Genomic DNA, 13,150 nt, shown 5'->3' on the forward strand with positions numbered 1-13,150 from the left:
CAAAATGGGAAATCATAGGAAGGTTCTGAATACTTTTGCAAGGCACTGCGACCACTTAAAAAAACAAAGGTACACTAACTACTGTATAGTTCAGGTGGGTAGCTGCGTCAGCATGCGTAGGCTGCAAAGGAACAAGTAATAGGTTTATTCCATGCTGAAAAAAAGAAGAAAGAGAACACAACGTTTCGGCCGTGGAGCCTTCTTCAGGTGTGCTTTCTCTCTGGGTGTTACTCTGGGTGGTATCAGAGTCAAAAGAAAAGGTATTAAATTTAAGGCAAAATCCTTTAGGGATGATATTATGTCGACGACATCTGTAAAGGAATAGAAGGTGGTTAGAAAGCCTGGTCTTGGAACAGATAGCTGTGAAGAGACGGAATGCTGGTTTAGTGAGAGAAGAGGGCAAGTGGCCCAGGGAGGAAGAGAAGGTATGACGAAGAGATCTAGAAAGAGATTTGGAGGAAGGCATAGTGGGTCGCAGCAGCTGTAGGTGGTAGTAGTTCAGGTGGGTAGCTGCGTCAGCATGCGTAGGCTGCAAAGGAACAAGTAATAGGTTTATTCCATGCTGAAAAAAAGAAGAAAGAGAACACAACGTTTCGGCCGTGGAGCCTTCTTCACCTGAAGAAGGCTCCACGGCCGAAACGTTGTGTTCTCTTTCTTCTTTTTTTCAGCATGGAATAAACCTATTACTTGTTCCTAACTACTGTATAGTACAGCAGTGACAGTTACTGGCTGTATGGTGCTTTAAAGTTTATATTCGCCATTATGATAATAGTTATTACTTAATCTTCAGGTTTGTAACAATGCATGCATGGCTTCATGTATGTTTTCTCTATCTCTGAACATTTATTTGAAAGTTTTTTCATATGTGCTTTTCATGACACAAGTAATTTAACATCCATCATATGCTTCCCTTAGGTATCTGTCATTCTGTGATCGACAAAATGACCAGCTCATAGAAAGGCAGCCATTAACACCATTTATTTGGAACTGATCTTTTTTGAGTCACATTATTATAAAATCTAGAAATAGCTGCGTGATTACAATAAACTTTTTTGTACTGGGCCACTGTGCAACTATGATCCATTTAGATCTTACTGCAAAAGTTCAACAGTGAAGGATAAGGAATGAAAAGACACTTTGGAATTGGAGTGGTCAGCAGGAAACTTCTAAAATTACAGTTCTGCAGCCATGTTTAGCGTTCCATCTAGTTTGTCGGTGCACCTCCATTCAAAGGGGAAATTGCCGTCACATTGGTGAAGAGAACCCCATCAAGATCAAACTGTGTCCGTGCGAGCAATGAAAAGACCCCGTTTGTTTACGCTTCCCGGTGCAGATCATTTCCATTCATTCTGAGGGGGAAGTCTGGTTTGTGTTGGCTTTAAGAAAAGGACAAACAAACTCATCTTGAAACAATTCAGAAGGGAAAGTGCTTAGACCACTGCAGGGTGCAGTCTGAGCTGTCATCGTCCCAAGAAACACTCTGAGCACATCTGACCTCCCTCATTAGGTGCCAATCAGTCCACACACACACACCCCAGAGGGCAAGCAATTAGGGCAAAGTTTCCCCTTTTAAAGCATCAATAGATACTAATGACTAGATTCACTATAAAGTTAACTAGCATTACTTATTGGTTACAGGTCCCATAACCAACCCCTCTCTCAGCTAAAAACAAATGTGTATTTTACATTGTAACAAGCATGGTAAAAATTAGCTCTTGTTTGCAAAATAAAGGATAGATTCGGTCCTGCTAAGATCTGAATAAGAGTACACGTTTCAGTTTGTGCACCCCAATGAGCACACACCGGTTCGCCCGCAGTCACTTTCTAACAAGCTAGACTGTCTTTGAGTTAAACCTTGTGGGCCCTTGCAAGGCTCTAATTATCCTGCTTTCCCCAGACACTTGTTCTTTTCTGTTTTGCCCTCCATTTTATTTGTAAAACCAGCTGTATTTTTGTAAAACCCCAAATAAGCAGTAACCCAACTTTAATGAGGCTGAACACCACAAGTATACTATAGACCAGCTATGCCAACTGGAAAATTACAGCAGATTTATCAAACAATAAATAATCTTGCAGCTAGATTGCAGCAAGCCAAAACACAGCATAATTTAAATGCACAATTTGTATCTGCTTGTTTTCAAAGTCCTATTTCTCAGATTTACATGTGTTCCATATTTTGCTTTTGTTGGCATATCAAATAGTCTCAGCTATAGAAACTAGCAGCTTTACCAGAAACAGCTTCATTAAATATTTTTAAAGAAAAGTGAATCAACACACTTTTCTGGTGAAATAACGTCACCTTTGCTCCCTAATACTTTACTAATGGTCACAAAACTTTACTTCTATTTTACATTCAGTATTTATAAAGAAGGAAGTCTTTAAGACAATATATTTGCTCTTTGATTCATTTATGAAAGATTAATTAAATAATGGGATATTGCATGAACAATTCTTTATCAGTGTCCATCCATATATTTTGGAATCTGCATGCAGCTTTTTTTATCCCTCTGTTTTCTTTCCACCAGTGCATAATGGAGGATACTTTCTGTGAGTGAACAGAAGTGTTTCCTCGAAATAAAGCACTTACAGAAGCAAAAAAAAGAAATGCTTTCACATTTTGTTAAGATTTAATCTACATTACAGGTACATTGGTCATTTATGTGCCCTAAAGGGAATTCATTTTCCTCTTCAGGCTTGTTGGCAACATGTTGCTTTCTTGAATGATGCTGATAGCAACTGAGAAAGAAATTAACTAACGAAAAGGAGGGAGAAGTTATTTTGACATTTCTTGTTATATTAAATTTAAATTAAAAAAACATTTAAAAATAAATGCTGAGACAAAAAAGAAAAGTAACATGAGATATTCAGTCTGAAACATCCAATGAAGTATGGTTGTAAAAAGTAATGTATAATATGGTATCTTTATAAAACATAGTCTGAATACTTGAAATGCTTGGAAAAAGCTGAGATTTGTTTGTTTATCTTGGACAACACATACCCAAACCAAGCTATCTGACTGTGAGGTATGCAGAAAAATACATTGAAGAAATCTGTAGTTGTGTATTGTGAACTGGGCACTGCAGGGGGTTAGCTTAAGCCCAAGTTCAAAAACTTTGCTTACCACATGTAAGTAAGAAGGATCACATTTCTGATTACTAAAAGAGATTATATAACATATTTCTGTAACAATGTCTCCTGGCCCTGGGAAAGAAATATGATTAGGATTGCCCTATAAACTATGGCCTGTATCATTAATCTGGTACAATTGAATGAATACACAGGACAGTTCACTTGAAAATATCTTGTGATCAATCATCTGAGTGTGAGCTAAAAAAATATTGTTAAACTAAGTTTAAGTGTACCGTAACAAGAAGATGTTTTTTTCAGGGATCTCATATTAATGTTAAATGAGGAATGTTGTGTGGGCAGGCAGTTGTGCTAAGAAATCCAGTAGAATAACAACTGTAACCATAATGCTTTTGTATTTTTTAATGCAGAGCCTAGAATCACCCAGGAAATAACATTGACAATAATTGAGCATGTCTCTTTTCATGTCTCTTTGTTGTTCATCCAGAAAAAATTGTAAAAAAAGATTTAATGCAAGACACATTCAGCAATGATTCAATTAAATGTGACAAAAACACCCCATTTAATCACCAGCTTTCCCACATAGTTTATCTTTTTAATAACATATATATTATAATAGTGTTGTTATTGAAAGAATTTCATGTCCTTTAGTCACTGTGGGTTTTAATGATCTCGGTTAGACTTTCAGTGACCACAACCAGAACAGCATTAATGTTTAGAAAATTTCTACTGGACCGCTGCCTACACACCATCTTAAGTCTGAAGAAATGGGCATGGACACGGCTCTGCAGAGATTGTTAACCTGCTGCTTCTGACCTATATTCTTGGCACTTGCTTCTGGCTCTGTGCTCCGACTGCCTGTGTTTCCACAGAGTGGCAGAAAGTGACAAACAAGGGCTATTTATAGTGAAGTGCAACAGAAGCAGGACTCTATATATGCAAAAGAGTGCTTAAGAGGCAGTAAATTGTGATGTAAGGCTGATAAATGTACACAGCGAGATCTACTTAAGGAGACATTTTATTACTGACAGTAGTGTTGCATTAATCTTTTTCTTCTTGATTAAAACGTGACAGATGAATCTGGAGAAAAGATGGCTATCTTTCCTATGCATATCAGACTGCAATTTTTCATAACTGTTTTTTTGCTAGTGTACATCGAGAAAAGCTTTTTAAAAAGCCTTCTTTATATAACAGGCTCCAGAGTGTTAATGATCCAGAATGTTCTGGATCAGTTTCTAATGATCAGAAGGCATGATTATTTATGGTAACTGAGAAACTGTCACCACATGAAATCCCTTCCACTGTTTGAATTATGGTACAAATCCAATAAGGCACTGGGAAGGGAACCAAGAACTTTTGTTCGGACCGAAAAGGGGTAGGAACTTTTTTAGGTTTGGGTTTAAGACAGGAAGTTGTACTCCCAAACTAAAGTGGCACTTTCCTTCATAGAGTGTGGGATATTCTGATAACAGACCAATTTAACCAAAAACCACAACAAACATAGATAATGGATAAATGAGGTTGTAACAGGAACACTTGTCATAATATCTACCTCAAGAAGCCATGGCTTCAGCTTCCGGTCTAAAATGATGTCAAATCCCAGGACTTCAAAGCACACACTGTCGCTTCCAGGAGGCTGACCAGGACGACACATCCGATAGGCATGGAGGACATGGGGCTCGGCCACAATCAGGGTCTTCACCACCAGCTCCTGTTGCCATGCCAACACAAACACAGGGAATACCGTCATGCAGCAATTTCCGAAATCTGGGCAGGAATGTTTAAATACATCCTTTTCCTACACTTGATATGATTTTGCAAAACACATTTATTGTGAAATATCACAGCTAAATTGCCATGTGCTACAGCAAAACATCAGGATTTAAAAAAAAGAGAAACATGAGATTTAATTCCTTTAGGCTGTGCATGCGTTGCACTGATTTATTTTAATCCTAAGTGAAAACACAGGTCATAAATTAACAGAATACAAAATCATGTACTGTATGTTGAATGCTGCAATAATTTTTATTCCAGTAGAAAAGGGCAATCCGTGTATTAAACAACCCATCCAAACACTGCTTAGCAAAACATCTTCTTGTCCTTTCATGAAAAATATTAAAAGTTTGTTTTTGTTTATTTTGGACGTGTTCAAAATATGTATGAAGTACAATTAAGGAACGTGGCAGCAATCATAAGAAAATAAAAAGTAGCACTGTTTAGACAATTACAGTAAAATGTTAATAATATTGTATTTTTATACACTGTATATACATATTAGATTCTAATATATTTTAAGAAAGGTACTGATTTGAGTTCAAAATTTGAATATAAATTTAAAAATGTCATTTATATTTCAAAATAAAAAAGATAACCTATAAATGAGTATTTAGGAGTACAAAATATTAATTGGGGTGTTGGTACAGTATTAACTAGTTAGTTGTACTTTACGTCTGAGGGGCTCACTTACAGAAACGTCTCCCCAGAATTTGGCCACGTCGTAGTCATTGGTGCGGAGGAACTCTGTGAACCAGCGGATCGATCTCTTACTGCCTTTGTCAGCTGTCTCGTCCCTTTCAAAGTTCTCATTGTGTTTGTTCACAGAATAGTTTGTCAGGTGCATGTACAGCTGACTCTGGGTAAACATAAAGTTAGAAAGCAAAGAATTAACATGGTTGCTAGATTGACTGAGACAGATTCCTAAACTCCTACAAAACTAAGTACCTTTATATACATGTTCAACAATAAAATGCTTAGCTGAAAAAAATCAATCTGTATCATTTAATAATTTCATATTACATCACATTGGTTTTGAGAAGTGTCAAGATTGTAACATTTTAGCCAAAGATTCTGTTTTTTTAATCCTCAAAAGTAGTATCATAAAAGTCAGCATAATACATTTTCTCGACTCAAACTGGCATGGGCTTATTCTAGATGTCAGGAGCCTTGGAGTAAACCTACATCTTCTCAGCTTAACTGCAAATAAAAGAGATAGCACCCATGAGTCATTTCAGCAAGTTACATTTAAAGATCTTTGGGGTTTTTTTTCTACTACTTTGATAGACGGGAGCTCATTGACAAAATGGGACAAGGACATATTTATTGCAATACATACCATAGACAAATAGACACCCAAACCTTTCTACCAGAAACTCATTTTCAGCCCTATATGGACACCTGGCTCCAATTTAATTACCCTCCCCACCTATCTCATCCACCCTCCTTGTTAAAACAGTGTAAAACGTGCACTTCATTAATCTCACTTTGACACTTCTCACTCTCAGGTATCAGCAGAAAAGAATCCTCTTTGAGAACGTGAGAACAAGAAGTGCCAGGTACTACAGCCCCTTGGGGAAACAGCCCTCAATTTTTAATGAGTCACATCTGGCAGGCGGGTTTCTTACCAGGTTGGACTCACTGGGCGCGTGGTACTTTTCTGTGCCCATCCTCACGAGTCCATCATTGTAAAGGAAGATTCGCAAAGGGTCACAGGAAGTGACCAGGATGTAAATTCTCAGGTCAAACTTGTACCCCTCCATGAGGAAGGGCTTGTCAAGGTACTCCTGGACAATGAAGTGGTCATGAGCTGGAAGCTTCTCACAGTTTCTTATTAAGGAGATCCTGTATGACAATGAACACATTTGTTACCTAAATGAGAAAAAAGTAATGAGTTCCTACGAGTAATATATAGGAATTATATCTTCCTATACAAATCTATGATGGAATAAGAAGACAGGAACTACATTTCCCAAAGGGAAAAGTCATATTTTTCAGGCAGTATGGCCAGCTTTTAACCTGATTGCTTTACACTAAGCAGGTCAAGACAGAGCCCTGATTTCTGTTTCATTGCTGTTAACTGGGTTTTTTGATAGTTTACAGATTAACCAATAGTGGCACACAGGTCAAAATCAACTGCTGCAATGGTTTCTTTCATTCAGCCCCTTGCCAATGGCATTCAGCTGAGAAAATATGCAGATCACACTTAATGCAAAGAAGGTTGAACACACTTTCTTTTAAGAACAGGCTTTAAAACAATAGACTATAAAAGACTTTCAGGTTTCCATTTTACCAATGAACAAAACATTAAGAATCTCCCACACTGACTTACATTAAAAATAAGGCAATGACAGTTATTCTACTATTCACTGTATATTTACTGGAGAAAACTGGTGTATAAACAAAAGGATATCGCTGTATGTTTAAACTCCTTGGTTAGAAAAATATATGTTTGTAATTTCAAGTGGCATTTTTCATTTTAAAGATATTTTCCTACTTCTGATAATTGGAAAAAAAACTATATGTTTTAAAGGTATAAATCTATAAAAAGCCTTCAAACACTGGGCTACAGTATATTATTTCCTCCATATTTGGTGTCAGTAAAACAAAGATCCTTATGCAAATAAATGGACACAAGTAAAAGAATGACTTAAGTACGCAAAGCATGAAGAAAATAAACTGTTTTAATTTTGATATATTGATAGTATTGTTTTAGAATTTAAGAGACAAATATTATTAAAAATAACAATTTATTAATTTATTATTAATTATTTTCTTGTTAGAAATTATTTTCAGGATCCTTAAAATACAAAATTTCAGGAACTTAAAATACAGAACCTGGAAAAAATGGGACTCTCGACATTGAAAGGTTTAATATAAACTCTTCAGAAGCATAGGAATCTTTTGAGTGAGTGGGAGAATGGACAGGATTAAACTGGCACTTGTTCTTGCAGTAAATTAGAAGACATGATTGATGAGGCACCGATGTCAGGTAATCAAAACAGTTTCGCTTGATGTTTAATTTGGCCCCGTTCGAGATCTTGTATTTAAACCTGACACTTCTTAACCAGCTTCAGTGAAGCTGCAAACAATAACTTCATTTAGCTTTCTGTCTGAGAATAAATTACTGAGATATAACTTAATTTTCTGTGTCCTGCAGAGGGAATTTCAATTTAATATCTTTCAGTACCCCCCCACCAAAAGCCAGTGCTAAACTCATTTTCAATTACCTACACTGCTTTAAAGTCTTAGAATAATTCAGTCTTTGCAGTTCCTTTTCTTTCGTAAATAATGGCCTCAAGTAACATGACTCTGTTAATAATCTCTTTACTTGCAATCTATCTAAATGACAGTAAAGCTAAAAAAAACTTGTCATAATTGTCTGGACTCTGTGTTACTCTCATTTTGGCCACTACTATGTATTGTGACGTGTGTGAAATGCTGCTTCTAAATCAATAGAGGAGGTTTCACTGTCTTCTGACATTACTGTCCTGATTTGTACAGATTAATGGTACACATACAGGAAATAGCAAATCTGAGCTGCGTCTGAGTCTGAGCTGCACACAATTCTTTGATTGACTGTGATCTCTTGCCCCTTCAGACATCAGTAACTACACCTGTCAATTCTCGCAGTTTCTTGGTTGTTCTTGTTAGATTGCCAAGAGGCTTGCCAAGATGTTAATGTCAATGAATGTATCTGCTTTTCAGTTACAATTATGTGATTTCCTTCTCAAAAGACATCTGTATAACATTGCACAATAACTCACCTGACATTTTGCAATATGATATTAAGTACATAAACAGCTGCTAAAGGAGCTGTTGATTTCATCTTTCATTTGTTGCGCATGTTTTTTGCGGACTTCTATTGCTGTGTCTGTTATTTTTCATACTATGTAAATAACCCAGCACAAATATTTTCCGAAAGACTTCTCAAAGTTAAAAGGTAGGAAATGACCTGGAGCCACATTTCAGTTGTTATAATCTGATGTTTTAACAACAGATAAATAGACAAGGAGTAACATTATTTTACTTCCCTTGTGTGAAGCCTGTGCTCTTCAGAAACATTTTCTGAACCTCTTTTTGCTTGTCAGAAAGTATGATAACTAACCAGCTATGTAGAAACAAGAGGTGATCAAGAGAAATGTAGGCGTCACGTAAAAACTGAAAGGACTAACTGGATAATTGCGAAAAAAAAGAATGGTACGCATATGTACTGCAGATAGACTAAACCATTTAAGGAAACATAGACCTTTGCTAAGATCTGAGGTGTTAACAGATGACTTCAAGAAAGAGTTCCTTGCTCACAATCTTGCTCACAATCTCTTAAGTCAATGACAGAATAGTGTCACAGCAGGATAGCACTGCACACTCTATTTATAACCTGAACCAGTCTTGATCTTACTCTTCACCGATTTTGATAAGGGGGTACGGTAATTACAAACTGAGACCTTCAGGGAATGGTCTGCCTGTGACTCCATCCTTGCCTTGATGGTAGAGAATAACCACTCCAGCAGGAAAATCAGGTCTATTACAATAATTACTCTAGTCTTTTGCATAACGACCCAGTAAAACACAGCTTTGGTTTCCAACACTGGACAGCTATCGAGTGTGTACAGGACAGTCAGACCCTTTCATTTGTGTCCTACCCATGACCCATGGCTCCATTGGCTGGCTTCACAATGAACGTCTTCTGCTTGCGTTTCTTGCGCAGTTCTTTCACATAGTTCTGGAACTGAGTGTACTCGGCAGGAAAGATCCAGGTTTTGGGAATAAAGCTGTATTCCTGAGGCTGGTTTTTTATCATTCTGAAGACACAGGGGAGGAAGCAGAAACAGACTATTTTCAAATGGCTGGAAGATAGTAACATGATGAGATCAATCAGGAGATCAGGAGATTGTCATACAGCATATCTCTCAGAGAAATTATGCTCAGCTTTAGATAAACTAAATTATTAATATGAGTTTCCAGTCCTTCTTATTCAAGAGTTTGTATGAGGTTAAACATTTGTTGCCAAGATGGTTCATCATTGTCTTACATCCCTTTGTTCAAATAAAAAAGTGAGTGTGAGCAGTATTCAAGCAGTTTAGTTGTGTTTCACAAATTTGTATCAGTTAGCCTCTTAACACAGAAATGAATGAGCATTCAGCATTTACCAGGAAAATAACATCTATTCCACCAAAAACAGAAAAGCCTCATCTTTGGATACAAATATTTTCAGTGTAAAGAAACTACAAATAAAGAAAAGTACAAAGATTTTCAAAACGGGACCATAGATTTCATATTCCTACCATTTTATGTGTCACCAATGTTTTTTACCAACTTACTAAACAGTAATAATGGGTAAGAATATTGACTAATGTCTTAATTCAATCCTTTAATGTAAAACATTTTATCATTAAGAATCACAATAGCTGAAGTTAACAAATGCATTTTTCTTTATTAAAAGAGTAGGATAAAATCTGCATTGAACAGCTAAATTTAATTGCAGTGATAAGCAGATTTCAGCTATACTTACAGTATGTTTATTACCCATAATAGAAACCTGCTTTGTAAAAGGGAAAACAAACTCCAGGTGTTTGAAATCAATAACAAGAGGTTCAATTGTCTAGTTCATTCTTAAATTAGCACTGCAAAAGAAGTGCGAAAAAATTACAGACTCAAAGTGGCATTTGCTTCTTTGAAATCAAATAGATGTAATTATTCAAACAATGGCAAATGATTGAAGTATATGATCCATAGTCTTCTGTATTCATATGTAGTCATATCCAATCTCACATTTATGGCATTTTTTTCATTAATCTTACTTGGCCATATTTCTTGCAAGGCAGTCCTTCCGGCAGATCTCTCCCATTCCTGGGAAATGGTTAATTCTCTGTATTGAAAGTAAAGAAATTCCTGTTGTTAAAGCTCTCTTTTTTCTTTTTACTAAAATGGTGTAGAAAACAAAACATGAAATATGTCTCAAATAACTTAGATTACAATGTTCTGACATTTTTGGCCAATTATGAGCTCAAAACAAAAGGTGACTGTAAGACCTTTCTTAACCCTAATTTAGTTTACCACATCTTTTTTAATTAAAAAAGAAAAAAGACGATCAATTTCTGCTCCTCAGGGCATCGTAATTGGTTCTGCATCAGAGCTCCTGCAATTGTAGGCAATGACAGATGAATGAATTGCTTTGAATGCAAAAAAAACTGGGATTCTGTGTTCTTTGACCAAATGAGGCTGAACAGGGCTTGTAATTAGGCTCATGTGAACTGCAGCCTGACAGCAAACTTTCAGAGTAAATCACTGGAAAAAAAAACAAGGACACGCATTTCACAGTATGAAAGGTATCTCTGTTATCCGGATGAGTCTTTTGTAATTAGGACTGTGGGATCTTAAACAACCCTTTGAATTTTTTGGAGAAATGCTTTCTTATGCTGTAAGAAATACCATGAGAGTAAAGTAAAAATAAGAATGTGAATCAAGCACTACAGTGATTTTTTAGTACAATACAGCTAAGTGATCCCTAATATGATACAATATACATAAAATCACACATTTTATATACAGAAGCTCAGAGCAGTTTTCTCTGTAGGAGCAAGAAATCCATTCCTTGCAGGATCGCTGTTTCGTTATTTAATTTGTCCTTACTGTCCAAATTATTATTTGGATCATTTGGAATAAATGAATTAGAAGTGTCAGACATTGTCACCCTTTCACAGCTATAATAATCAGTTATTTACGGCCTGCCTCCTCAGCAAAAGAATAAATTCAAAATCTTATTCAAACAGGACGCTCAAGAAGACTCAATCTAAAGCGGACAGTTAAATCGATTAACAATAGTTGTATTTTTTGTCTGCAAAACCTTGAAAATGGCAGATTTCCAAAATACCACAAACATATATTTTTCACCAGTTTTGCTACAGTATTTTTTTAGAATCAATTCTGAATCAGTTCTGAAATGGTCAACAGTTAAACAATTGGAAAACAGAGTTACACCTCCTCCACCACCACTGTCAGTGTTACTCCCTTATAGGCTTCCAGCCAAAGGACTACTAAACACAAATTAGTGAGATATCACATGAATACCACCTAATAGAAATTGGACTGTATCAGCTCCAACACTCCAAGACCCACTGTTACGAAGCATCTTTCAGGACCCTATGCAGACAGCATCATCTGGAGGGGAGTGAGAAACACAGGGGAAAAAAGGACTAGAATAGGGGCTGGAAGAAGTACAGGGGGGCATGTCCAAGGTGCGCCAGTGCTCGGGGAGGCGTGGTCTAAGGCAAACAAGTCCAAGGGGTGTTCGTAGGAAATCCAGGGGATGCAAATGTCCTGAGCCGGGTGGTCCATCCATGACAAAGACGAGACAAAGTTAAAAGCCGGAGCGGGATCCGGTAAAGGGTCGGGGAAATAAAAAAGGGTAACGGGGCCAGGCGCTCCAAGCCCCGGACCCAGGCGGTCAGGACGCCGGGGAAAAGGCTTGCCTTCGGACAACCTGGAAAATAGGCAAGCCTTGTGGCATCCATCTTCCAAACCTGAGCCTGGATTAGTGGGAGCGTCTGGCTTTTAAAGGGGAGACTGGAACAGGAGGCAGGTGCAGGAGATCAGGTAAAATGTGAAAGAGCCGGAGCACCCTTAAGGGGGAGGGATTAGAATCGTGACACCCACCACTTCTCAGCATCATGCATCCAAGCAGTAAAATTTTCAATTTAAATTATGAAATCCGATGAGCTATCACTGCAGGACCAACATATTTTTAGTTGTGGGCAGCCAGCTAGATCTGTCTTTTTATTGCTGTGAGAGGTCAGGATTAGACAAGGGTACTCTGTGAGAACCTATAAGACGGAAAAAAACGTTTTTTAAATTATAGAGAAAGAAGAAACCCATTTCAAAAACTTAACCACATCTGGACAGTCCCAAGCCATTTAGAAAGGTCCGCAACCCAACCAATAAAGTATACACTAAGGACTAAAAACCAGTTTTATATACATTTTCATCAAGGTGTCATGAATTCACTGTGAAGACAATAGAAGGTACTGTACATTATTCAATTATTAAAATCTCTAGAAGCCAAATTTGTATTAGAATAATTTCCCCACCTGTAATATTCCTGTTCTTATTCCATATAGGGACAGCTGCTAGTTTTGTCCAAAATAAGGAGTTCACAGACCAGCTAGGCAGCTCATACTGAAATTGTAATGAGCAGAGACCATCCTCACTAAAAATAATGGCTCCAGCATAAAGCAAAAACAGGGAATTACCTTTTAAAGTGTTTATGATTTTTAGAATGGAAATAAAA

At 37.0% G+C, this 13,150-nt stretch overlaps 1 protein-coding gene across 1 annotated transcript in view; it reads right to left on the reverse strand.

The window, feature by feature from the left end:
* Nucleotides 1-13,150, reverse strand: part of ttll7 (tubulin tyrosine ligase-like family, member 7) — an 83,047-nt gene that overhangs the window by 33,543 nt on the left and 36,354 nt on the right. Inside the window, exons 5-9 of the mRNA XM_088928085.1 lie at nucleotides 10,665-10,732; nucleotides 9,507-9,665; nucleotides 6,489-6,705; nucleotides 5,555-5,719; nucleotides 4,640-4,798 (exon numbers count right to left, since the gene is read on the reverse strand). Coding sequence (XP_088784211.1) covers nucleotides 4,640-4,798; nucleotides 5,555-5,719; nucleotides 6,489-6,705; nucleotides 9,507-9,665; nucleotides 10,665-10,732 — 768 coding nt within the window. The remainder of the gene's footprint in view (nucleotides 1-4,639; nucleotides 4,799-5,554; nucleotides 5,720-6,488; nucleotides 6,706-9,506; nucleotides 9,666-10,664; nucleotides 10,733-13,150) is intronic.

The sequence above is a fragment of the Atractosteus spatula genome, chromosome 11 (genome assembly GCF_055471065.1).
Source record: "Atractosteus spatula isolate fAtrSpa1 chromosome 11, fAtrSpa1.hap1, whole genome shotgun sequence".
Taxonomy (NCBI): Eukaryota; Metazoa; Chordata; class Actinopteri; order Semionotiformes; family Lepisosteidae; genus Atractosteus; species Atractosteus spatula.